This window comes from Musa acuminata, chromosome BXJ2-2 (assembly GCF_036884655.1).
Source record: "Musa acuminata AAA Group cultivar baxijiao chromosome BXJ2-2, Cavendish_Baxijiao_AAA, whole genome shotgun sequence".
Classification (NCBI taxonomy): domain Eukaryota; kingdom Viridiplantae; phylum Streptophyta; class Magnoliopsida; order Zingiberales; family Musaceae; genus Musa; species Musa acuminata.
In genome coordinates, this window is record NC_088339.1 from 31,914,704 (window position 1) to 31,939,058 (window position 24,355).

Below are 24,355 nucleotides of genomic sequence, written 5' to 3' on the forward strand. Positions count from 1 at the left end.
ATATATATATATCATTTTCACAAATCTGCAAGGATATATATGTAATAACACGAATCTTGTTCACGGATCTGACCAAATTTGGACCCTGATTCATAGACTGTCCGAAACAGTCCAGTTTGAATTGGTACGGCGACCGAGCCAGCAAGAGCGAGAGAGAGAGAGAGAGAGAGATGTGGCCGTTCCACAGGCGAGGGCCGACCGGCTTCTCCTCCTCCTCCACGGCCGAGGAAGTGACGGAGGGACTCGATGGGAGTGGCCTGACTGCCATTGTTACAGGTGCTCCTCTGTTTACGGGATCCCTCTCCTTCTCTCTGTGTTTCCCTGCCATTTGCTCTCCAAGATTATGCTTCTCTTGCTTGGACTTACTGCCGATGCTGGAAAAACTTGTTGCTTATATGCATACTTAATCATCTAGTTGCAATGAAGATTTTCCAGTCTGTTTATTACTTCGTGCATCGAGGAAATAAGGGAAGTGCGGAGTATTTGGTTGGTGATCTTTCGTTTCTTGGTTAAATTTTAGCATTTTTTTAACAAGATTTCTTCTGTTTAGGGACAACTTTAGTGGTGTAGAATGAATGGGCTCACTTGGATTATAACTATAGAATAGTGCCAATTTGGGATCACGGGTCGTCTTATTCTTCATTTTCAGAGGACCGCTCTTTCGGGAGTTCCTTTCTTCTTCAGCGTGAAAAGAACTGCCCTTAGTGGGGATTGTAAGATCTCATGCTTCATTTTGGTTAGTCTGGAATGCTTGTGACAGCATATAAGCGAATTCACAAGTTTTCTGCATTCATCAACTAGGCCATTCGGTGTGTTTGGTCATGTACAAAAATATGAAATGCTTCCTAGTGATCCTAGTACATTTGTCTTTTAGGAATTTGATTGTTCTGCCATCCTAATGCTTGACATTGCATGTCACCCACTCAACTGCAGCTCATAGTTTGGTACTACATCGCATGATAGGTCTAGAAGACCACGTGTTGGCTTGTACTCTTTATTAGAGAATAATGGGATCTTAAATTTATGTTTTCTCTATGAACAAACCATAAATTTATGAGAGCAGTAACAGCTGGAACGATTAATTTTTACTATTTGGTTATGATAAACAAAACGTAAGCCTTTAGCATATTGCAAAACATATATATAACTGTGAACTTTATAATCATCTCAGCAATGTAAAAGTGTGTGGTAAACATCATGACTCTAGCTTTTGATCACCTGCCAACTATGTGATATATGCCAATCATTTGAACTTGGTATTCTGCTTAATTGAAAGGTAAGTCATGGAAACACTTCTCCAGCTTAATAGAATGCCAACTATGTGATAAATAACTGAAGTTTTTAAAGTTTAAAACAAGTAGGGAACCAGCAAACATGGTGTGACATTATTCCTTCAAGGAAAAAAGGTGGCCACAATAACATGAAGGGAAAACTTGCAGAAAACTAACATAGGAATTCATGATCACTGACTCGAAGAGATTTGTATGCTTGGAAGAATTTGGTCATTCATTAGACAAATGGTGAGCTTATTATACAAAAATTTTGTGAGATTAATATTTCATCTTAATTACAGGAGCATCAAGTGGCATTGGCACTGAAACTGCACGTGTTCTGGCACTCCGTGGTGTTCATGTTGTTATGGGAGTGAGGAATTTATCTGCGGGCCATAATGTTAAAGATGCAATCATTAAGGATATCCCCACTGCAAAAGTTGATGTCTTGGAGTTGGACCTGAGCTCAATGGCATCAGTAAAGAAATTCACTTCACAATTCGGCGCTCTAAATCTTCCACTAAACATCCTTATGTAAGCAATCTCAAGCATTCATGCTAATAGGCAAAAAATTATAAGTGTATAATGGATGTACGTTTTGGTCTTCCTTTGAGTGTACTTCTGATCTTTTTGGCTACCTCTCAAACTCAGTTTAGGATGTCAGGAGATGACATGACATGTTTGCCTTTTCTCTTCAAGTAATAATGCAGGAATCTTGGCAACTCCCTTTATGTGTTCACATGATGGTATCGAGCTTCAGTTTGCAACAAACCACATTGGTGAGTTACATTGGTATTATATCACTTTTTATGAAAATGAATTGAAATATGTTTTAAATACAATAAGTAGTAGAATCTTCCACTATATACTGATAGCTATAAGATTTCGATACATAAATGTTTCTAATCCATCGTCTTCGGAAACTATGGAACTCTAGCGATGCTAAGTGAATAATGTTTGTTTCTATGTGGAATTTGATCTGTATCCCACTTTATATGACATCTTAACTTTTTAATAAGTTCTGATGTCAGCATTACAGCAATATTAATTAGCACCTCTACTGTTGCACTAATTTCCTTTGATGAAATACTAATTGTTGTCAAAGGAATTTTTTGTTGGTATATATCTTATATTAGCCTTGTCTTCTTTGTAAAGTTCTTTATATCTTTCCTATGGTTTATATAATTATCTGCTAGAATCACTCTCTTTGATCTTTTTGTAATGAGAAGTGTAATCCTAGCAGAACGAGATCTTTGAGACATGCCTATACATGCTTTAAGGAATTCACTATGGTAAATTGATAAAATGTGTTTCTCATTATTCAGGTCATTTTCTTCTCACTCATCTTTTGTTGGAAAAGATGAAGAATACGACACGCAGCTGTAATGTTGAGGGCAGGATAGTCAATGTTTCATCTGAGGGACACAGGCTTACTTACCTTAAAGGCATTCGTTTTGACAAGATTAATGATAAATCAGGGTGAACTTTCTCAAATAATGATGTAAATTTAGAGTTGACATTTTCTGACTTATGCTCAGTCAACTATTTAATTGTTAAGATCTTTTTTGTATCTTTATCTTTTATATCTATTCATGTGACACTGATATAGTGTTTTTTCAGGTATTATTGTTATTTTGCTTATGGGCAATCAAAACTTGCTAATATTTTGCACACAGTTGAGCTATCTAAACGTTTAAAGGTATTCCTTAGTTCTGTTGGATATCACAATATCTTGATTGAGTACATACAAATTTTAAAGAACCTCTTTCTGTACAAGTGAGCATATTTAATTCTTTTGGTACTTATTACATAAAACATTTTTTTGTTAGTGTTATTCTCAACCACATTCTTTTGTCATATCTATATACTATTTTAATGCAGGCCTCCCCTAATTGTTCAATCTTATGACTTCTTGTTCTTGACTTTGTTAATTATCCATCGCCATGTATGCTCTATTAGTCTATTTAACATCCAATAAGGTCTTGTTAAAAAGATCGTCAATTATCTTAGACAAAATTTTAGTTTTCCATGTCACACTCATTCTAGTAATGTGCCCATAGTGGTATGACAAAGGGTCAGGTATGGCACTTCGACTCACCTTCAGCAGGTGGCACAGCCCTTGTGCCAACACCATTCTATGATATGGCATGATCAAAATTTACTAAAAATGAAAGAAACCATGCCCATACAAGATGAACACCTAAGAAAGAATAAGGAACAACAAAATGCTGTCGTTTCGTCTGTGCTCAAATACAGTATAGAAGGTAATTAGTTCTCCTTTGAGACACCAAATAACTTAGCTAGCTTAGTAAGAAGAAAAAGAATTGCATTTTGACTTACGAAGAGTTGCTTCCAGGTAGCAGAAGAAGCTACTCATGGAGATTGCAACAGTCAGCAAAGAAAAACATAAAGTTAATATGTCCAAGAAGGTAGGATAAGCTTCAGATATAGTTTAGAGGAGAGTAATTGAAAAAATATTAAATGTTTGAATAATTATGTAGATGAGAAAATTATGTGATGTCAAAAACATATTTCAGGAACCTAATTACTATCCAAAACATTGTAAGCCCACAGGAAGATTGAAATAAAATTTTCCTAGATCAGATAAAGGAGGATGACATTGTTGGTCCAATATGAATGAATTAGTACATTTTGATTACTTTTCTTCGTCCAAGTTGCTTCAGAAAGTTTACAGAATAGTACAGTGAAGCATATATTTACTAGACAAATGAGAAAGACAGTAATGCAATACTCATATAATCAGATCAGACAAAATTACACCCCTTCCACCAATATATGAACCCTAAATAATCTAGTTTTTAAATATTCTAGATGGACGCAGATTTTTTTCTTTTCAGATAGAAGTAGATATACCTAGATAGAATCATGAACTCATCAGATTGTAGAAAAAGGGGTCTTCTGTTAGTCACGGTTGGCACTAGATGATGTCTTAATATTTCCTAAAACTTTTCTCATGGCTTTGAAGGAAGAGCAGCAAGCATTCAGCAGCTGTTCTAATTTTTCCAGTTTTACTCAATTCCTACTCCTGTACTGGTGGGTTTGAAAATCTCAAAACTTATAATGCCTGATCTCATGGTGAAATTTTTGCTAAGAGAAGGTCAACTGACTGACTCAATGAAGATAATTATGTTCTATGAAAGCATTGTCCATGATGCAGTATGAGTCAACCTGGAAAAATAACAAGCCTGTGTTCTTAAGATTTTCCAATCATTGCCCATTTTTGAATAAGCCAGCAACAGAAAATGGTTGGTGTAAACCAATGTTTTCCTCTCATATTCTAGTTTCTTAATGTATTTGTTGTGGCATTATGATGCTGTTGCCTGAGTTTCCTACTTTATTTTAAATTATGCCATTCTTAACATGCATAATGAAAGAAAATTCAAAATTTCATCGTATTCCTAAGGCTTTTCTGCATGGATTGTTATTGTATTTGTCATAAAACAGTTATACCACCTTATTAGTAATGCATCAAAACAACTACTACAAGCCACAAAGTCCCAACACTATTTAGGGCCAGCTACATGAATCTTTTCTTGTCATTAGGTTCTATGGAGGGCAATATCAGTTGTCAAACAATTAGTTTAGCTCATGCTTGTTGTGAAATCCTTCTTAGTTGATCTTAAGTTCTGGGAAAGGGGGATTGTCTTAGACCGATAAAATCCATCATAAAATTTAGTTGGATCTTGTGTGAATTTAGCATTTGTGCATCATAACCATTTGTGTGGGTCATGCATTCATCATTAACAAGCTTCATTTGCATATGACATTAAAGTGCATTTTGTACAGGAAGAAGGGGTGAATATAACAGCCAATTCACTACACCCAGGAGTCATTGTCACTAATCTTTTCCGTCACCATGGTTTTGTGAATGGTAATGTACAAAAAGAATTACAATGCTTGCATTATTATTTCCGTCACCATGGTTTATTTCTTCAGTGGTAATGTACATGTTTGACACATTTTTCTACAGTATAATGACAATATGACAGATGTGTGCATAAGTTTAGATATGTTCATAAAGTGAACATGATTGGTTTTAACCATTCATCATGTAATCATATAAAGCAACGAAGGACTTTTTACATGATGCTCACATTTGAGATTTTCTAGTAAGTTTGCATTTTCTTTATAATATCAAATCAAGACATGATGCAAACTATAGTACATGTTCACATATCTCTTGGTGATGCAAGGATGGCATAACATCGTTTATAGCATCACTCAAGTATTTGCAACTATGACATAGATATGATTATGGCAGTTCAGCTATGACATAGTGTTTATCAATTCATATTTTTCTCCCCCTTTGTCATCAACAAAAAGCATGATAGCATTATCAAGCATATAAAGGAAGTCATGACACATATATTTTGCTTGACGAAGGAAAGTCATTTTCCAAAGAGTTTTCATAAGAGTGTATGGGAACATCCCATTTTTAGCATACAACCTGAAAAAACTAATATTTAAATAATTACTTCATAGGAACTGTCAGATGTCACTAACATGATATAGAATGTGACTAAAACTGGACATAGACAAAAAAGAATACAAGGAAATCGATGGAGCAAAAAATTCAGAGTGCCAAAAATTGATTCCAAGGAACACAATAAAAGCTGTTGATTCAGTGACCATGGAGCACCAGTGAAAACTTCTGAAGAACAGGGACACCCAAAAAATAGTTATGACAATAAGACAAATGAAATATATTCTTTTACTAGAAAAATTCATGACAATGTCAAATATACCTCTGGCTTTATTATAGCCTTTTCGCTCTCTGACATCGATGGAAACCTCTTTGCAAACTAGAAGAGAGAAAAAATGAATGACAACAAAGTCACAAAACTGATCCACCAAGTTCAGAACTCCAATATTGGGCATTAATGAATGATCTACCCCAGCAACAAGACCTTTGATAATAGAGTAGATAGTAATTGTTTACAAAAATAACCCCACACAACACAATATATAACTTCAAGGACATATAACTCTGCATAACTTGCACAGATATACTCTTTAAGCATCAAAACGGTGACTAATAGGAAAAAACCATGCTGATTAAATAGATTCTTCAATCACTTGCTTGGCCTATCAAGAGAAAAGAAATAACAGTTAGAAAGATGGATAAGGTCTGCCAGAAAGTAATAATAAAAATGGACACAAAGTACATATGAAACATTAAAAAACTTGCCAATCATCCACAGCAAAGTTCTCTCTATTCTAAATTCAGTTCCTTATTTAACACCCTTAGTTTTAATAGAGAGAAATTCATTGAAATCCATGAATCACACCTTGTGTACACCACAAATATCGTATTTATAATGCAGTAGAATCATACAAGGTCCATCATCAAAGAGTTAGCAGCACAAAGCAGGACACCATTCTCTTAGACTCTACAAGAACCACAGGAGCCCAACAGTGACAACTAATGTGGCACTATGCTGTAGAATAAGTCCACAACTCTCACTTTCAAGGTTTTCAGGTGAGAACAATGATGTTATGATGACCAGATGAATGTACAAATTTACAATGGACACCATTAGACATGCCAACGTTTACCAACTTCAACACCAAGTTTGACATTGCCTGAACAAGCTTTTAGTGCAGGAAACAAAAGATAGCAGCAAAGCAAATTTACTTTCCCAACCAACATGTTAGTAACAATGAGTATTTGAAGTGACATCATGCTTACCTTGGAAAAGCAACAAAAAGAAAAATCATTGCTATAAAATTATACCCATTCACAATTAATCAAAATCTACACTAATCCCATTAGTTGCAACCACCCACATGCTAAACCACAAGTTAGCCAACAGATCCACACTTCATTAGACAAAGGCAACATCTTCCAGAAAAGGTGGAACATGTAAGAACAGGTGGAAGGTCGAAGAAAAGGTGGAAACGTCATCCTGTTTCCATTTACAAATGTAAGAACAAAACATGATCCAGAAAAATACTGGCAAAGACAACACAATTCAGTAATCAATCACCAAACAACATTGAAAGATCCACCTTTACCGCAAAGCCCTCATCTCAAAACCGCACAGATTCCCCCAAGACGCAAAGATTTAAACTACCTACGGTCTAGAAAAAAAGAAACCAAGGCGAAACCCAACAAATATTCCACATAAAAACGAATGGAGGACCAAAGAACCGCCCAACTCATAGTCCCATTTTCCCGATTACAAGATAAAACACAACAAGATCCCACTACCTGACACCAGAACGTCTTCCAAGACCGCGCCCAAGAGCGAGCGAGTGGCGGGCTAGGGTTCACCGCGGCCGACTGCGAGAGAGGAACTTGATCCGAGAACGAAATGGACCGAGTGTCATGAATATTTGATCTCAAATTTAGGACTGGGGAAGACGAATTCTAGGGTTTTGGAAGAAATTGGCCTCTTCAATTATCGGATATCTTGTTCTCCCCCTCGTTTCCCGATTTGGGGGCGGGCGAACCAGACGAGCTCTATCCTATGAATCTTACGCGCACGCAGCGCCAAAATGGGGTTGCCCCACTCCATATAACTCCCTGCCACGACCATGGGCGTGGCTCAACCTGATCGGTCTGCAGCTAGTGTGCCCAATTAGATCGGGTCAATTGGGTTCGATCCGACCCATCAAAATATTAGAATTGGATCCGTCGTATGCGACTCGTTCGTCAAAAGAGGTTTGATACCATGGGCCGGATCGAAATAATTGACCCGAATTATGGACCCAATTAGATCTGGTCGATTGGGTCAATGAAGGATTAGAATTGGCTCCGCATTCGACTCGCACCTCAGATAAGGTTCAATTGCAAACGTAACACGTCGATGTTTCCTAGAAATTTGTGACTCAACAGCATGAAAATTAATATCATTTCAAACATATGGAGACTGAGACCAACAATTTCGATCAGACATGTATGCCAATGGAAACATTGACCATTTAATGGAATTAGAAAATAAACATTGATTTCCAACGTTTATGGAATGACAACTGGGTTGATGCATTAATGAAATGAATAAAAAGAAGATTCTTACCTTCTCCACATTTCTTTGATCTAAAAGTCGAGCATGGATTACTTGTAGTCGTATGCGACCAAAATTGAATTTTATGTTTATTCACCTAAATTTAATTTTAATTTACTTACATACATTTTCTATTAACTATTATTTGAAGTAGTTAATTTGAGTTTTTTCATATATATATATATATATATATATATATATATATCATTTTCACAAATCTGCAAGGATATATATGTAATAACACGAATCTTGTTCACGGATCTGACCAAATTTGGACCCTGATTCATAGACTGTCCGAAACAGTCCAGTTTGAATTGGTACGGCGACCGAGCCAGCAAGAGCGAGAGAGAGAGAGAGAGAGAGATGTGGCCGTTCCACAGGCGAGGGCCGACCGGCTTCTCCTCCTCCTCCACGGCCGAGGAAGTGACGGAGGGACTCGATGGGAGTGGCCTGACTGCCATTGTTACAGGTGCTCCTCTGTTTACGGGATCCCTCTCCTTCTCTCTGTGTTTCCCTGCCATTTGCTCTCCAAGATTATGCTTCTCTTGCTTGGACTTACTGCCGATGCTGGAAAAACTTGTTGCTTATATGCATACTTAATCATCTAGTTGCAATGAAGATTTTCCAGTCTGTTTATTACTTCGTGCATCGAGGAAATAAGGGAAGTGCGGAGTATTTGGTTGGTGATCTTTCGTTTCTTGGTTAAATTTTAGCATTTTTTTAACAAGATTTCTTCTGTTTAGGGACAACTTTAGTGGTGTAGAATGAATGGGCTCACTTGGATTATAACTATAGAATAGTGCCAATTTGGGATCACGGGTCGTCTTATTCTTCATTTTCAGAGGACCGCTCTTTCGGGAGTTCCTTTCTTCTTCAGCGTGAAAAGAACTGCCCTTAGTGGGGATTGTAAGATCTCATGCTTCATTTTGGTTAGTCTGGAATGCTTGTGACAGCATATAAGCGAATTCACAAGTTTTCTGCATTCATCAACTAGGCCATTCGGTGTGTTTGGTCATGTACAAAAATATGAAATGCTTCCTAGTGATCCTAGTACATTTGTCTTTTAGGAATTTGATTGTTCTGCCATCCTAATGCTTGACATTGCATGTCACCCACTCAACTGCAGCTCATAGTTTGGTACTACATCGCATGATAGGTCTAGAAGACCACGTGTTGGCTTGTACTCTTTATTAGAGAATAATGGGATCTTAAATTTATGTTTTCTCTATGAACAAACCATAAATTTATGAGAGCAGTAACAGCTGGAACGATTAATTTTTACTATTTGGTTATGATAAACAAAACGTAAGCCTTTAGCATATTGCAAAACATATATATAACTGTGAACTTTATAATCATCTCAGCAATGTAAAAGTGTGTGGTAAACATCATGACTCTAGCTTTTGATCACCTGCCAACTATGTGATATATGCCAATCATTTGAACTTGGTATTCTGCTTAATTGAAAGGTAAGTCATGGAAACACTTCTCCAGCTTAATAGAATGCCAACTATGTGATAAATAACTGAAGTTTTTAAAGTTTAAAACAAGTAGGGAACCAGCAAACATGGTGTGACATTATTCCTTCAAGGAAAAAAGGTGGCCACAATAACATGAAGGGAAAACTTGCAGAAAACTAACATAGGAATTCATGATCACTGACTCGAAGAGATTTGTATGCTTGGAAGAATTTGGTCATTCATTAGACAAATGGTGAGCTTATTATACAAAAATTTTGTGAGATTAATATTTCATCTTAATTACAGGAGCATCAAGTGGCATTGGCACTGAAACTGCACGTGTTCTGGCACTCCGTGGTGTTCATGTTGTTATGGGAGTGAGGAATTTATCTGCGGGCCATAATGTTAAAGATGCAATCATTAAGGATATCCCCACTGCAAAAGTTGATGTCTTGGAGTTGGACCTGAGCTCAATGGCATCAGTAAAGAAATTCACTTCACAATTCGGCGCTCTAAATCTTCCACTAAACATCCTTATGTAAGCAATCTCAAGCATTCATGCTAATAGGCAAAAAATTATAAGTGTATAATGGATGTACGTTTTGGTCTTCCTTTGAGTGTACTTCTGATCTTTTTGGCTACCTCTCAAACTCAGTTTAGGATGTCAGGAGATGACATGACATGTTTGCCTTTTCTCTTCAAGTAATAATGCAGGAATCTTGGCAACTCCCTTTATGTGTTCACATGATGGTATCGAGCTTCAGTTTGCAACAAACCACATTGGTGAGTTACATTGGTATTATATCACTTTTTATGAAAATGAATTGAAATATGTTTTAAATACAATAAGTAGTAGAATCTTCCACTATATACTGATAGCTATAAGATTTCGATACATAAATGTTTCTAATCCATCGTCTTCGGAAACTATGGAACTCTAGCGATGCTAAGTGAATAATGTTTGTTTCTATGTGGAATTTGATCTGTATCCCACTTTATATGACATCTTAACTTTTTAATAAGTTCTGATGTCAGCATTACAGCAATATTAATTAGCACCTCTACTGTTGCACTAATTTCCTTTGATGAAATACTAATTGTTGTCAAAGGAATTTTTTGTTGGTATATATCTTATATTAGCCTTGTCTTCTTTGTAAAGTTCTTTATATCTTTCCTATGGTTTATATAATTATCTGCTAGAATCACTCTCTTTGATCTTTTTGTAATGAGAAGTGTAATCCTAGCAGAACGAGATCTTTGAGACATGCCTATACATGCTTTAAGGAATTCACTATGGTAAATTGATAAAATGTGTTTCTCATTATTCAGGTCATTTTCTTCTCACTCATCTTTTGTTGGAAAAGATGAAGAATACGACACGCAGCTGTAATGTTGAGGGCAGGATAGTCAATGTTTCATCTGAGGGACACAGGCTTACTTACCTTAAAGGCATTCGTTTTGACAAGATTAATGATAAATCAGGGTGAACTTTCTCAAATAATGATGTAAATTTAGAGTTGACATTTTCTGACTTATGCTCAGTCAACTATTTAATTGTTAAGATCTTTTTTGTATCTTTATCTTTTATATCTATTCATGTGACACTGATATAGTGTTTTTTCAGGTATTATTGTTATTTTGCTTATGGGCAATCAAAACTTGCTAATATTTTGCACACAGTTGAGCTATCTAAACGTTTAAAGGTATTCCTTAGTTCTGTTGGATATCACAATATCTTGATTGAGTACATACAAATTTTAAAGAACCTCTTTCTGTACAAGTGAGCATATTTAATTCTTTTGGTACTTATTACATAAAACATTTTTTTGTTAGTGTTATTCTCAACCACATTCTTTTGTCATATCTATATACTATTTTAATGCAGGCCTCCCCTAATTGTTCAATCTTATGACTTCTTGTTCTTGACTTTGTTAATTATCCATCGCCATGTATGCTCTATTAGTCTATTTAACATCCAATAAGGTCTTGTTAAAAAGATCGTCAATTATCTTAGACAAAATTTTAGTTTTCCATGTCACACTCATTCTAGTAATGTGCCCATAGTGGTATGACAAAGGGTCAGGTATGGCACTTCGACTCACCTTCAGCAGGTGGCACAGCCCTTGTGCCAACACCATTCTATGATATGGCATGATCAAAATTTACTAAAAATGAAAGAAACCATGCCCATACAAGATGAACACCTAAGAAAGAATAAGGAACAACAAAATGCTGTCGTTTCGTCTGTGCTCAAATACAGTATAGAAGGTAATTAGTTCTCCTTTGAGACACCAAATAACTTAGCTAGCTTAGTAAGAAGAAAAAGAATTGCATTTTGACTTACGAAGAGTTGCTTCCAGGTAGCAGAAGAAGCTACTCATGGAGATTGCAACAGTCAGCAAAGAAAAACATAAAGTTAATATGTCCAAGAAGGTAGGATAAGCTTCAGATATAGTTTAGAGGAGAGTAATTGAAAAAATATTAAATGTTTGAATAATTATGTAGATGAGAAAATTATGTGATGTCAAAAACATATTTCAGGAACCTAATTACTATCCAAAACATTGTAAGCCCACAGGAAGATTGAAATAAAATTTTCCTAGATCAGATAAAGGAGGATGACATTGTTGGTCCAATATGAATGAATTAGTACATTTTGATTACTTTTCTTCGTCCAAGTTGCTTCAGAAAGTTTACAGAATAGTACAGTGAAGCATATATTTACTAGACAAATGAGAAAGACAGTAATGCAATACTCATATAATCAGATCAGACAAAATTACACCCCTTCCACCAATATATGAACCCTAAATAATCTAGTTTTTAAATATTCTAGATGGACGCAGATTTTTTTCTTTTCAGATAGAAGTAGATATACCTAGATAGAATCATGAACTCATCAGATTGTAGAAAAAGGGGTCTTCTGTTAGTCACGGTTGGCACTAGATGATGTCTTAATATTTCCTAAAACTTTTCTCATGGCTTTGAAGGAAGAGCAGCAAGCATTCAGCAGCTGTTCTAATTTTTCCAGTTTTACTCAATTCCTACTCCTGTACTGGTGGGTTTGAAAATCTCAAAACTTATAATGCCTGATCTCATGGTGAAATTTTTGCTAAGAGAAGGTCAACTGACTGACTCAATGAAGATAATTATGTTCTATGAAAGCATTGTCCATGATGCAGTATGAGTCAACCTGGAAAAATAACAAGCCTGTGTTCTTAAGATTTTCCAATCATTGCCCATTTTTGAATAAGCCAGCAACAGAAAATGGTTGGTGTAAACCAATGTTTTCCTCTCATATTCTAGTTTCTTAATGTATTTGTTGTGGCATTATGATGCTGTTGCCTGAGTTTCCTACTTTATTTTAAATTATGCCATTCTTAACATGCATAATGAAAGAAAATTCAAAATTTCATCGTATTCCTAAGGCTTTTCTGCATGGATTGTTATTGTATTTGTCATAAAACAGTTATACCACCTTATTAGTAATGCATCAAAACAACTACTACAAGCCACAAAGTCCCAACACTATTTAGGGCCAGCTACATGAATCTTTTCTTGTCATTAGGTTCTATGGAGGGCAATATCAGTTGTCAAACAATTAGTTTAGCTCATGCTTGTTGTGAAATCCTTCTTAGTTGATCTTAAGTTCTGGGAAAGGGGGATTGTCTTAGACCGATAAAATCCATCATAAAATTTAGTTGGATCTTGTGTGAATTTAGCATTTGTGCATCATAACCATTTGTGTGGGTCATGCATTCATCATTAACAAGCTTCATTTGCATATGACATTAAAGTGCATTTTGTACAGGAAGAAGGGGTGAATATAACAGCCAATTCACTACACCCAGGAGTCATTGTCACTAATCTTTTCCGTCACCATGGTTTTGTGAATGGTAATGTACAAAAAGAATTACAATGCTTGCATTATTATTTCCGTCACCATGGTTTATTTCTTCAGTGGTAATGTACATGTTTGACACATTTTTCTACAGTATAATGACAATATGACAGATGTGTGCATAAGTTTAGATATGTTCATAAAGTGAACATGATTGGTTTTGAAGCCTCACCTTGTCAGTACTGAATGTGCCCTTTTTCTGTTGCAGCCATTTTGGGTACCGCTGGGAAGTTAGTGACGAAAAATGTTCATCAAGTGAGTCCTAATTCTGTTTGTTGCATGCATATTTTACATCATGAATAGCTAATAAGATTAATTTTATTTTAAATACTAATCACTTGTAATTTTATATGGTACGTATGTTTAATCTACTCATATAAGCCATATAGACCATTAATGTGCTCATGAAACATTCTGAGTCACCATTTTAGTAATTCCTATTTCAAGAGCAGTAGTCCTGCGTATCATACGAACGGTTATATCTCATTCAGGTTATTTGTCTTTACAGTAATCCTTTAGTTCATAATATATGCCCTTACTGAGGTATGTGCACATACTGAGTTATATCTCATTCAGGTTATTTGTCTGCACATACTGAGGTATGTGCAGTAGGCTTGATAATGAATGGCTTCTTAAGCTAGATTTACCTTAAAAATTAGGTTTTTTTTTTTCTTTTTTGGCAAACTGGCCACAGCAGCAGCAATTTTGAAGTCACAAGTTTCTTCCAAGAAATTTCCATATTACCAAAGTATAATGTATATTATGGCTGATGTAAATATAGCAATTTCAAGCAATTTGGAAGTCTTTATTCCGAGAAATACGACGATTTCGGAATCATCAGTTTTGGTTTCTCAAAACCAGGAATCCGAACTGAATCACCCAGGTTTCGGTTCTGGAATCAAAACCATTAATTCATGTTGTAGTTATGGTTTGGGTTTGGGCAGTTTCAAAACCGAACAGTTAATTTTTTTATTATTTTTTTTATTCAAAATAATTAAAAATTTATAATTTTATTTCTAAATTTTGAAAAATAGATGTATAATTATAATGAGTGTAATGACATAAAAAAGTTGATATAAAAAAGAATAAAATTTTTCATCAAACTAAAAATGCCTCTGAAAATTCAAACCTAGGTTATGTAGTTTTAAAATTAAATATTTAATCATAATACCAAAAGCCCTATATGTAATTTATTTTTATTTTTTTCTATTTAATCAGTTTGAAACCAAAATCGTCAGTTTTGGTTTCCCAAAATCAAGAATTGAGACTGAACCACCTAGGATCATTTTCGGTTCGATTCAGAACCAATGAACCATCAGTCCGATTTGATTCCGGTTCGAACCAAATCGTGATCAGGGCTATCTACAAGTATTGTACGAATAGCAGTGAGAGTTATTTGCTTGAGATGGCTGAATAATGTTTTCTTTTTTTTTTTAAGATGAACTTTTTCTGCTTCTTTAAACTAAACATTGTATATCATTGCATTATGTTTGTAACCGAAATTGAAGCAAGCATTTTTAGTTGCAAAAAATATATCCTTTATAGTTGGTAACAGAACAGAAACGTATCCAAGTGTTTTGCTTCATTATGTTTGTGTAAAGATTGCGGCTACTTTTGATACCGAGTATGCAACTGTTATACTTGTGCAGGGAGCGGCAACAACATGTTACGTGGCACTTCACCCGCAGGTAAAGGGGGTGACAGGAAAATACTTCAGCAACAGCAACTTTGCCACCCCAGGTTCCCAAACCTCTGATGCAGATTTGGCCAGCAAATTGTGGGATCTCAGCATGGATATGATCTCATCTTGCCTTTGATTGCATCTCAAATCTTTGATTAAATCTATTATCCTCGCAAATCAACTTTCAATAGTATTTGTACTTATTGTTGACCATGGCCGACAACAAGAAAGTGTCATCAAATGCCAAATCCAGGATGGCCCCTAATAATGAAGCATTATTAGCATGATCAACTATTTTTATTTAATGAGCCTCCTGTCGGCTCAACCAGTCTCTGTAATGTGTTAATTGTTAATCCCTCAAAAGTCTCATGTTTGACTACCCAAAAACAATTTGTATCAGTGTTCTGGTTGACCTTTCACAGTTGAGAACCAGTTATAAACAGAATGCTGACTTCCAATTAAGTTACCTTATGAAAGATTTGAATTCGGTTCTTCAATGGTTTAGCCTCTTGCAATTAGTTGGGAAACAGTCAAATTGATCTGATCATTTTCAGTCTTTTGATGGCATAAATAACATGCTGAAGTTGGAACAGCTTTAAGCATGTCATATATATATATATACTCTTTTTTTAAGCTTTTTTTTTACGAAGTAATTTTAAAAATAGGTATAAAAACCCAAAAGAAAGGTTTTCTCAAGAGAAAATACATATATATACATATATATATATATACATATATATATATACATATATATATATATATACACATATATATATATATACACATATATATATATATACACATATATATATATATATACATATATATATATATATATATATATATATATATATATATAGGACGCCACGTGGCTCACAATGGCATTTGTGTGTTGCCACGCCGCGTCGGCCGCCCACGGACTCGTGATGCGCGGCATCTCGTGGAAGAGTATTTAAGTCATCTGCGTCGCCTGGAATTGGGCCCAACGTGGTTCCCTTGTGCACCGTCTCCGATCATGACGATCGTAGGTAGGTAAGCTTGAGCTCAGGTATCTCTTGTTGATTCTTAGGCATTTTGCTGGCGGTGGCTGTTTCCTGATTCGGCGAACCAATTCAGTTGCCTCGTGGATATACCGAACGCCTCCTCTCCATAGATACGGCGCCTTTCTCTTGCGTTAAGTTTCTTGTCCTCTTCTTTTCTCTCCCTTCCCGGCCGCGGTTCGTTAGGGTTTGTTGCGGCACCAAGAAGCTGCGTTCGTAGGATGATCACCCGATCATAGGCTCGTCTTTCCGCTCCAGCATCCTCGTCAGGCAAATCTCTGCATTTACTTTGATCTTTTCTTTACATCTAATCCAAAAATCTGTTCGTTTTCTTACCAGTGATTGGATTTGTAATAGTTCATCCTATGGTGTAATGATTCCATCTCAATACGTGGTTTAGAAAGAGATTTCTATTTGCAACTCGTTTTTATTATTTACAATTCTATTTTAACAAATTTTAATGTCTTTACTTTGTTTTTTCCCTCCATTCTCCTCTTCTTCGGTTCTTCTCCTCCTGCTGATCGCGAATGGCGAGCGGTGAGAAGGTGGTTTTTCATTGATAGAAGGGTCGGGTAAATTCATAAAAGATCAAAAAATATAAACAGATACTTGAGGGCTGAGATTATTATGTGTCAGCTTGATTTTCATTAGATTTCGAAGCAACAAGATTTAGCAAGTGAACTAAATTTGATGGATTTGAAGACGGGTGGTTCAACCCCTGTTCTTACCGATCCTGGACCATTAAACAATTCAAGATTGAGCTTGCCTTCAAACATAAAACCATATTCCATAGCAGCACAAGCACATTCTTCCAGTTTGTACTCAACATTCCCCGGAAGGAAAGGAATACTTCGTAAGTTTGATGATGCTCATTTTAATGGTTGGTTGGATGCCATGAGATATCATCGCCTCCTAGCAAACAGCTGAATAAGGATGTCATATCTGAGCCTTCAATTGATGAACCTGATGTGGCATATCATACTTGGATGGTTAGTTTTGTGTTTATAAATTGATAAAATTGCAACCTCTGTTTAAAATATGTAAATATTTTTAAAATACATATCTGGTGTTCACTCTATTTCTAGATGAGCTTGCCATTGGCGTTAACATCATTTGAACATATTATATGTTCTGGTGAATGCAAGTAGATAGCTTTGTTTCTGGATTATGACGGAACTCTTCCTCCCATTGTGGACAACCCTGATTTTGCCATTATGTCCAATGAGGTAACTTTGTTTGTTGCTTTTCTTTGATGCAAACATCTAGTTGCATTAATCATTAGCTTTTTGTAACCTGCTTATTATTTTTCAGGCACAATTATGATTATGATTGTTTTACCTTGTCTCATATGCTTGTTGCTGTAAAAAATGCCTCTAAATACTTCCCGACTGCAATCATAAGCAGAAGGTCCCGTGAGAAGGTACATTCATTCATAATTCTTTCTTGCTGTTGTGCCGAATCTTTAAGAGAAATACTGAACATTATTTGTATATAAAAACTGTCTGTTTGTACACTCTTGCTTGTGACATGCTAATTATAATCCTGTGTGCACGATATATCTGTCATATTGTTCAGTTGTACAAATTTGTGAAGCTAACAGGACTATTTTATGCTGGTAGTCATGGTATGGATATCATCGGCCCAGTCAAAAAGGACAATATCGAAGATGGCCATCCAAACCACACTATTACAACTGATAAACTGGTGAGAGACATCCCTTTTCTCCACATTCAGATTTTGAAGCCATTTGTTGTCAATTTTTTTTGTACTTTATACTTGTTATTCGATGATCAAACTTCATTTTGCCACTTCGCAACATAATCCAGTAACCTGAAAAAATAAAAAGGGTGAGTGATTCATTGATGGCTTCACAGCAATGACATGATGATAAACTTTTGTCATATATAATTAAGCCAAAAAGAAAAATGCATATCACTTTGCCAATAGATTTGTATAAACTCATAAGGTTTAAACTTAAGAAATGAGATGACAGATTTCCTTTCCAAAAGTTATATAGCATATAGAAACATGACCAAACCTAGCAATCCAATTGGCTGTTCTATCCACTCCTCTCCCATGATATTATGAAAGTTGATGTTATCATTTTTTTTTTTCATTTTGTCAACTTAAATGGACTATGACGATGATGCTAATGATATGTAGTATAGGGGATTAGCTCTTGGTTGTTTTTTTTTTTTCTCATTTGTTCTTACTTTTGGTCTTCAAAATAATAAGAATTTATGTAAGGGCAGAAGGACACAAGATGCAACCAACAGTGAGAAGAGATGAGGCACGGCTGGTTCATTATCTGAAATAGTTCGGTAAATTTTGAAAATACTATTTAGTTGGATTAAGAGTGCAAAACTGAAATTTGTAAAATAAGGGGTGCCCCTAGATAAAATTTGAAACGAGAAGGGGCTCCTAGATAAAAATAAAAATGAGTATGGAAGGCTTTTCTTAGTAAATGGCCCTTTTTTATTCCACTTGTTGCTTGCCTCTTCTGCAGCTGCCTATTATTTTAACGTCATTCAAGCTGATGTCTCATTCCCTGATATAAATGCTTATGATTGTGAAAATGAGAAGGTACTGCAAACTTGGTGCTCTTCACGTATCTGTCAATTTTCAGGAGGCATCTCCTTGATGAACTGCAAACATGAGTGCGGTGACAAAAAATGTTGGAAAGGCAGTTTTTCATTGATAATAAATACGTATATAATCATGTGTCAGGTGGTTCACTGCTAGATTGCGTAGCTCTGGTGAACTGAATTTGGTGAGTGAATAGGATCCATTGCATTTGAAGATGTGTGGTTCATCCCCTATTCCTAGTGAATCTGCACCATTAAACAACTCAAGGTTAGAGTTGTCTTCAAATATAATATCATATTCAGTAGCAGCACATGCGCCTTCTTCCAGTTTGTACTCATCAGCATTATCCAAAAGCAAAGGAGTACTTGGTAAGTTTGATGATGCTTATGTAAGTGGTTGGCTCGATGCAATGAAATCATCGTCACCTCCTCGCAAACAGCTGAACATGGACGTCATTTCTGAGCCTTCAATTGATGAAACTAATGTGGCATATTGTACTTGGATGGTGAGTTTTGTGTTGATAAACTGGTAAAATTGAAACCTTAGGTAAAAAAAATGTGGACATTCTTAAAATTTCATTCTGGTGTTCGCTCCACTCTCAGATGAGGCATCCGTCGGCGTTAACATCATTTGAACAGATTTTAAGTTCTATCAGATGCAAGAAGATAGCTTTATTTCTGGATTATGACGGAACTCTTTCTCCCATTGTGGACAACCCTGATTTTGCCATTATGTCCAATGAGGTAAATTCGTTTTTTGTTTTACTTTGATGCAAACATCTAGTCATATTAACCATATTGTTTTTCCGTTACTCTTGATGTACCTTATCTCAGATGCGTGCTGTTGTCAAAAGTGCTTCTAAATACTTCCCCACTGCCATCATAAGCGGAAGGTCTTGTGAGAAGGTAAAGTTGTTCATTTGCTGAACACAAATTATTTTGAGATAAATACTGAAGATAAATCATATGTATATAATAATGGTACATGTTTTTTGCTCTCATGCTTATGACATCACACTCCTCTTTATGCACAATATATATCTGTATATTCTCCAGGTGTACAAATTTGTGAAGCTAACAGAACTCTATTATGCTGGTAGTCATGGTATGGATATCATGGGCCCAACAAGAAAAAATAATTTCGGTGATGGCCATGCCAACTACACTGTTAAAAACGATGAGCTGGTGAGAGGATATCCCTTTGTTCCACTTTTGGATTTTGAAGCTTTTTGTTGTCAATTATTTTTAACTTCTTTTTCAACTTGGTAGCATCCTGAAAACGCTGGGTGGCTGATCCATGGATGGCTTCACCATGATGAATATTACTTTGTAATATAGGTCCATAAGATCAAACTTCAGGAGTTGATTTATAGGAAAATTTTCTTTCCAAAAGCTATATAAGATATAGTAACATGAGCAAACTTAGCAATCCAGTCGAATATTATATTCCCTCCTCTCCTACAACATTATCAAAGTTGATGCTATCATTTATGTTTTTTCTTTCATTTTGTCAATCAAAATGGATGATGATGATAATGATATATCATGCATGGGATCAATTACCATTTTTGTGTTTCTTTCTTGATCATCTAAACTATTTCAAAATTACCAGCTTATATTATGTTACACCATTGCTTACTGAGAAAACCTTTGCATATTAGGGTAATGGGGTGCATCTCTTCCAGGCTCCGAGTGAGTTTCTACCTATTATCAATGAGGTACTTGTTAAAGATTTTATTTGTTACATCATCGGCCCCTATATATCACATGATGATTTAAGCTGATCAAAACAGGTTTGTAGCTCCCTGGTTGACATAACCGAGGATATGTTAGGTGCCAAAGTAGAATATAATAAATACTGTGTCTCTGTACATTACCGTCTCGTGGATGAGAAGGTAAGCACTAAAATCGCTCCATGGTTATGTTGTGCTAGGAAACAAAACCTCTTGTCAGCTGCCTGACAAAATGGAAACTTTTGTCGTCTTGGTTCTTAAATTGCAGCTTTGGCCCGAGGTTGCTCGGCGTGTGCTCAGCTTGGTCGACGGCTACCCTCGTCTCCGAGTGACCCACGGGCGGAAGGTGATCGCAGAGCTATGTTTAAGCTAATAGATGTTAGATCTTCCAGATTTTTTGGGGGGGTTAATTTTCTTTGCAACACAGGTTTTAGAGATCCGTCCTGTGATTGATTGGAACAAGGGGAAAGCTGTTGAGTTTCTACTCGAATCCCTCGGTCTCAGCAACCGTGATGATGTGCTTGCAATTCACATGGGAGATGACAAAACTGATGAGGACGCATTTAAGGTAACAGACAACATTGCATTACATGTAAAACTCGACAATGAATCATAGGAACTTCTGATGTATTTAGGCTCCGATTACATGTACTCGAATCATGATTGATTCCAGGTGTTGAGGGACAGTAACATTGGGTTTGGCATCCTTGTATCATCTGTGCCTAAAGAAACCAATGCATTCTACTCTCTCAGAGACCCCTCCGAGGTGATTTCTACAACTCAGAATTCTTTTGAATTGGCTGTGACTGAGCTCACTACTTTGCTGCAGATTGTAATCACGTTTAGCTTGCTATGAATTCTCTTGCAGGTAATGGAATTTCTGAAGTCTCTGGTCAAATGGAAGGAGGATAGTGCAATTGCAGCTCCATAGATCTTATATATATATATATATATACATCAACTAGGATTAAAAAATAATAAAAGCAATTAATCTTGATTCTTCTTAGATCAAGTCTAATTGCTTTATGTTTGCTTGAGATTTGATTCCATGGCGCCGTACCGTAGGGTACGGCCCACCTGACCCCGACATCGTTGTCGGCTATCTTTCGATGCCGCCGGGTTTAGATTCCGGTTGGATACGACGTGTCAGCCGACAACCTTCGGTGGTGCGCAATGACTCATCGCTCCGTTTTCATATATCGTATAGATAATACATCAACTCATCGTCACTTCCATTAACTTTTTATTTTGTTGGGTGCAAGTGTGCATCTTTTATCTTTACTCGCTTTTTGACCGACACCAGCTTTTGTTGTGGCTGAGAGGAAGAGAGTGGCAACACGCAAAAGCATAATCGTGGCTTCCATTCATTTGTATCCATTCAGTCAAAGTGGGATTGTATGATTGAGGTATACAACTCATCACGTCGATTGGAATATAACATATAATAATCTCATTATTATGTCATGAGAATGACTTTCTCTTTGATAATTATTGTATTTTTCTTCTTTATATTTTCATTTCATATCTCCGAGAGAGCTTTGACTTAAATTTTCAAATGAACTTCAATTTTTTTGGAGAAAACTCATTCAAGCCCATTCATTCATGGAGCTCTTATGTTATGTTGAGATTGAGATTTATTATAAGGTGTATCAAATTATTTTTTAATCGTTAATACGTTACATATGAACGTTCACTAAGTCAAATCAAATAATAATGATCGCCATCATCCCTAGTTTTTTTTTAATCTTACGTATGAATAGACTAATTCCAAAATAAAACGATATAGGAACAACACTCATCTAAAAATCACATTAAATGAGTTATTTTAATTAAAAATTCAACCTTCCGAATATGAAAGAGGAAAAAATAAATAAATAAATAATCCAAAATATTAGTCGCCATCAACAGCGCCCGACCAAATCCAAGAAGGCCGTACCACAAACGACATACCCAAATCCATCTACTGTTGACTCGTCTCCTTCCCCTAATCCGCCTCTTTTATATGTCGCTTCCTCTCCCCTCCCCTCACGCACGCAGAGAGAAGGAATGGATGTCTGAACCGAGTCTTTTCTCGTCGTCCTTGGGACATCAACCGACTCCTTTGGCCGTCACGATGAAGAGATACAGAGGAGGGTTCAGGTTGGGCCGCCGTCTCGTGAGAATCTGGCGGCGGGTCTTCCGCCTCGAAGGTGGCTACCACCGCCGCCCCGGCCCCGCCCCTTCCTCGGCCATCTCCAATGCTCGCCGCCGGATCGAGAGCTCCGCGGTGGCCACGAGGCTCTTCGATTGGGGCCGGAGCCTCTCCCGCCGCCTCCGCCGCCGCGGCGAAGACCGGGCGCCGCTCCTGGAGGAGGATGCGTGGGGGCCGCCTCCCAAGGGGCACCTCGCGGTGTACGTCGGCGGGGGGCAGCCGCGGCGGTACGTGGTGCCGGTCATCTACTTCAACCACCCTTTGTTCGGGGAACTGCTGCGGGAGGCAGAGGAGGAGTTCGGGTTCCAGCACCCCGGCGGCATCACCATCCCCTGCCCCGCCGCCAAGTTCGAGCGCGTCCGGACCCGTATCGCTGCCGCCGGCTGCCATCTCCGCCGGAAGAGCAGCAGCAGCAGATTCTTACCACTCTAAAGCAGCCTTTTACTCTCTCTCCTCTTCATTTATGGTGTTGTTATTGTTACATTAATCTCATGTATAATATCAAAATTATTATATTTATCCCTCCAAAAATTTAAACTATGATAACACATATATATATATATATATATATATATATATATATAATCTAAAATAAAATTAATTATAAATATTTTATAATTAACTATCTTTAATATTTCGATCGGTACACTTTCAACAATTATATTGATATCAATTCATTTACGAAAATAAAATATTTAATCTCATTATTTTAATAATTTTTTTTTAATTTTTAATTTTATAAAATTATCGTTTTAATATATCTTGATGTTTCATTTTCATAAAAATAAAAATCTCAATATGATTTTTAAAAATATAAAAATTAAAGTATTAAATATAATTCATTATAAAACTAATTATAATGATCTTATCTCTGAAATATAGTTAATTAAATATAGCTAATTACAAAATTAAGATATTAAATATAGTTATTATATTTTTGAATATATAATAAATAAAAATAATTATATATTTGTTTAATAAATATAAAACCAAATGATAATAGAAAATTAAAGATATAATTATCTGATCTCTCTTGATGAATTTTAAATGAATCTAATCTTTAGTTAAGTTAAGTGTCGACAAAGATTTAATAATCTTTGGTTGGAATTTTTAAATTTTGCTTTCGTCATTTATTTTTTTATACAAAATTATAATATTTGATAAAACACGAAACTGATAGGCTATATAAATCAATTAAATTGCTCCTTATGGGATGACATGAGATAAGATGTAACGAAGAAAGGATGATTAAAGCTATAAAAATATATATGTAATTAGAAAAACAAAAGTGACACGCCATCTTCGATCTATTTGTGTTGAAGAAAAGTTCGTAGAACGCTTTGACGCTTTCCCACTACGAACGTATTTCCAACACCGCAACTCTTCTTCTTCTTCTTCTCCGTTCAACGCGTGGATGCCACCGTCTTCCCTTCCATTTGGTCCCCCTGCTTGATGTGTGCTTTAA

At 36.1% G+C, this 24,355-nt stretch overlaps 4 protein-coding genes and 1 long non-coding RNA gene across 8 annotated transcripts; 4 read left to right on the forward strand and 1 right to left on the reverse strand.

Moving 5' to 3' along the window:
- Window positions 1–90: 90 nt before the first annotated feature.
- On the forward strand, window positions 91–5,234 carry LOC135605044 (short-chain dehydrogenase TIC 32, chloroplastic-like). The gene is made up of 6 exons (XM_065094720.1): window positions 91–276; window positions 1,574–1,805; window positions 1,971–2,050; window positions 2,597–2,750; window positions 2,892–2,970; window positions 5,079–5,234. The coding sequence occupies exons 1-6, from the start codon at window positions 171–173 to the stop codon at window positions 5,232–5,234; spliced, it is 807 nt and encodes a 268-aa protein (XP_064950792.1). The 5' UTR covers window positions 91–170.
- A 939-nt stretch (window positions 5,235–6,173) lies between these two features.
- On the reverse strand, window positions 6,174–7,781 carry LOC135606091 (uncharacterized). The gene is made up of 2 exons (XR_010484677.1): window positions 7,504–7,781; window positions 6,174–6,377 (listed from the first exon to the last, which is right to left on the reverse strand). It is a non-coding gene; the product is annotated as an uncharacterized LOC135606091 (long non-coding RNA).
- An 805-nt stretch (window positions 7,782–8,586) lies between these two features.
- LOC135606092 (short-chain dehydrogenase TIC 32, chloroplastic-like) lies at window positions 8,587–15,791 on the forward strand. The gene is made up of 8 exons (XM_065096886.1): window positions 8,587–8,768; window positions 10,066–10,297; window positions 10,463–10,542; window positions 11,089–11,242; window positions 11,384–11,462; window positions 13,571–13,655; window positions 13,869–13,915; window positions 15,310–15,791. Exons 1-8 carry the CDS (start codon window positions 8,663–8,665, stop codon window positions 15,475–15,477), a joined length of 951 nt encoding a protein of 316 aa, XP_064952958.1. The 5' UTR covers window positions 8,587–8,662; the 3' UTR covers window positions 15,478–15,791.
- Window positions 15,792–16,232: 441 nt separating this feature from the next.
- Window positions 16,233–21,934, forward strand: LOC103974732 (probable trehalose-phosphate phosphatase 2). Of its 4 annotated transcripts, none has more exons than XM_018820872.2 (15): window positions 16,233–16,369; window positions 16,458–17,370; window positions 17,467–17,607; window positions 17,693–17,801; window positions 18,001–18,085; window positions 19,109–19,472; window positions 19,570–19,710; window positions 19,801–19,872; window positions 20,023–20,151; window positions 20,628–20,684; window positions 20,760–20,861; window positions 20,968–21,045; window positions 21,127–21,267; window positions 21,373–21,465; window positions 21,568–21,934. In XM_018820872.2, exons 6-15 carry the CDS (start codon window positions 19,182–19,184, stop codon window positions 21,628–21,630), a joined length of 1,167 nt encoding a protein of 388 aa, XP_018676417.2. In that variant the 5' UTR covers window positions 16,233–16,369; window positions 16,458–17,370; window positions 17,467–17,607; window positions 17,693–17,801; window positions 18,001–18,085; window positions 19,109–19,181; the 3' UTR covers window positions 21,631–21,934. The 4 variants fall into 4 exon arrangements, with proteins under 4 accessions (XP_018676417.2, XP_064952959.1, XP_064952960.1 ...); XM_065096887.1 differs by having other exon boundaries at window positions 16,239–16,373; XM_065096888.1 differs by having other exon boundaries at window positions 16,308–16,926; window positions 17,018–17,370.
- A 730-nt stretch (window positions 21,935–22,664) lies between these two features.
- Window positions 22,665–23,405, forward strand: LOC103974723 (auxin-responsive protein SAUR36-like). Its single transcript, XM_009389600.3, has one exon. It carries the CDS (start codon window positions 22,702–22,704, stop codon window positions 23,320–23,322), a length of 621 nt encoding a protein of 206 aa, XP_009387875.3. The 5' UTR covers window positions 22,665–22,701; the 3' UTR covers window positions 23,323–23,405.
- The last annotated feature ends 950 nt before the right edge of the window (window positions 23,406–24,355 follow it).

What these genes read in the sequence shown, in the direction of transcription:
- LOC103974723 (XM_009389600.3), top strand. Translation starts at nt 22,702, where the DNA reads ATGTCGCTTCCTCTCCCCTCCCCTCACGCACGCAGAGAGAAGGAATGG.
- LOC135605044 (XM_065094720.1), top strand. Translation starts at nt 171, where the DNA reads ATGTGGCCGTTCCACAGGCGAGGGCCGACCGGCTTCTCCTCCTCCTCC. An exon ending in CCTGACTGCCATTGTTACAG is followed by an intron (nt 277 to 1,573) that starts GTGCTCCTCTGT and finishes TCTTAATTACAG; the next exon opens with GAGCATCAAGTGGCATTGGC. An exon ending in GTTTGCAACAAACCACATTG is followed by an intron (nt 2,051 to 2,596) that starts GTGAGTTACATT and finishes CTCATTATTCAG; the next exon opens with GTCATTTTCTTCTCACTCAT.
- LOC135606092 (XM_065096886.1), top strand. Translation starts at nt 8,663, where the DNA reads ATGTGGCCGTTCCACAGGCGAGGGCCGACCGGCTTCTCCTCCTCCTCC. An exon ending in CTTCCACTAAACATCCTTAT is followed by an intron (nt 10,298 to 10,462) that starts GTAAGCAATCTC and finishes TTTCTCTTCAAG; the next exon opens with TAATAATGCAGGAATCTTGG. An exon ending in TCACCATGGTTTTGTGAATG is followed by an intron (nt 13,656 to 13,868) that starts GTAATGTACAAA and finishes TTTCTGTTGCAG; the next exon opens with CCATTTTGGGTACCGCTGGG.
- LOC103974732 (XM_018820872.2), top strand. Translation starts at nt 19,182, where the DNA reads ATGTGTGGTTCATCCCCTATTCCTAGTGAATCTGCACCATTAAACAAC. An exon ending in ACCGTCTCGTGGATGAGAAG is followed by an intron (nt 20,862 to 20,967) that starts GTAAGCACTAAA and finishes CTTAAATTGCAG; the next exon opens with CTTTGGCCCGAGGTTGCTCG. An exon ending in CTGATGAGGACGCATTTAAG is followed by an intron (nt 21,268 to 21,372) that starts GTAACAGACAAC and finishes GATTGATTCCAG; the next exon opens with GTGTTGAGGGACAGTAACAT.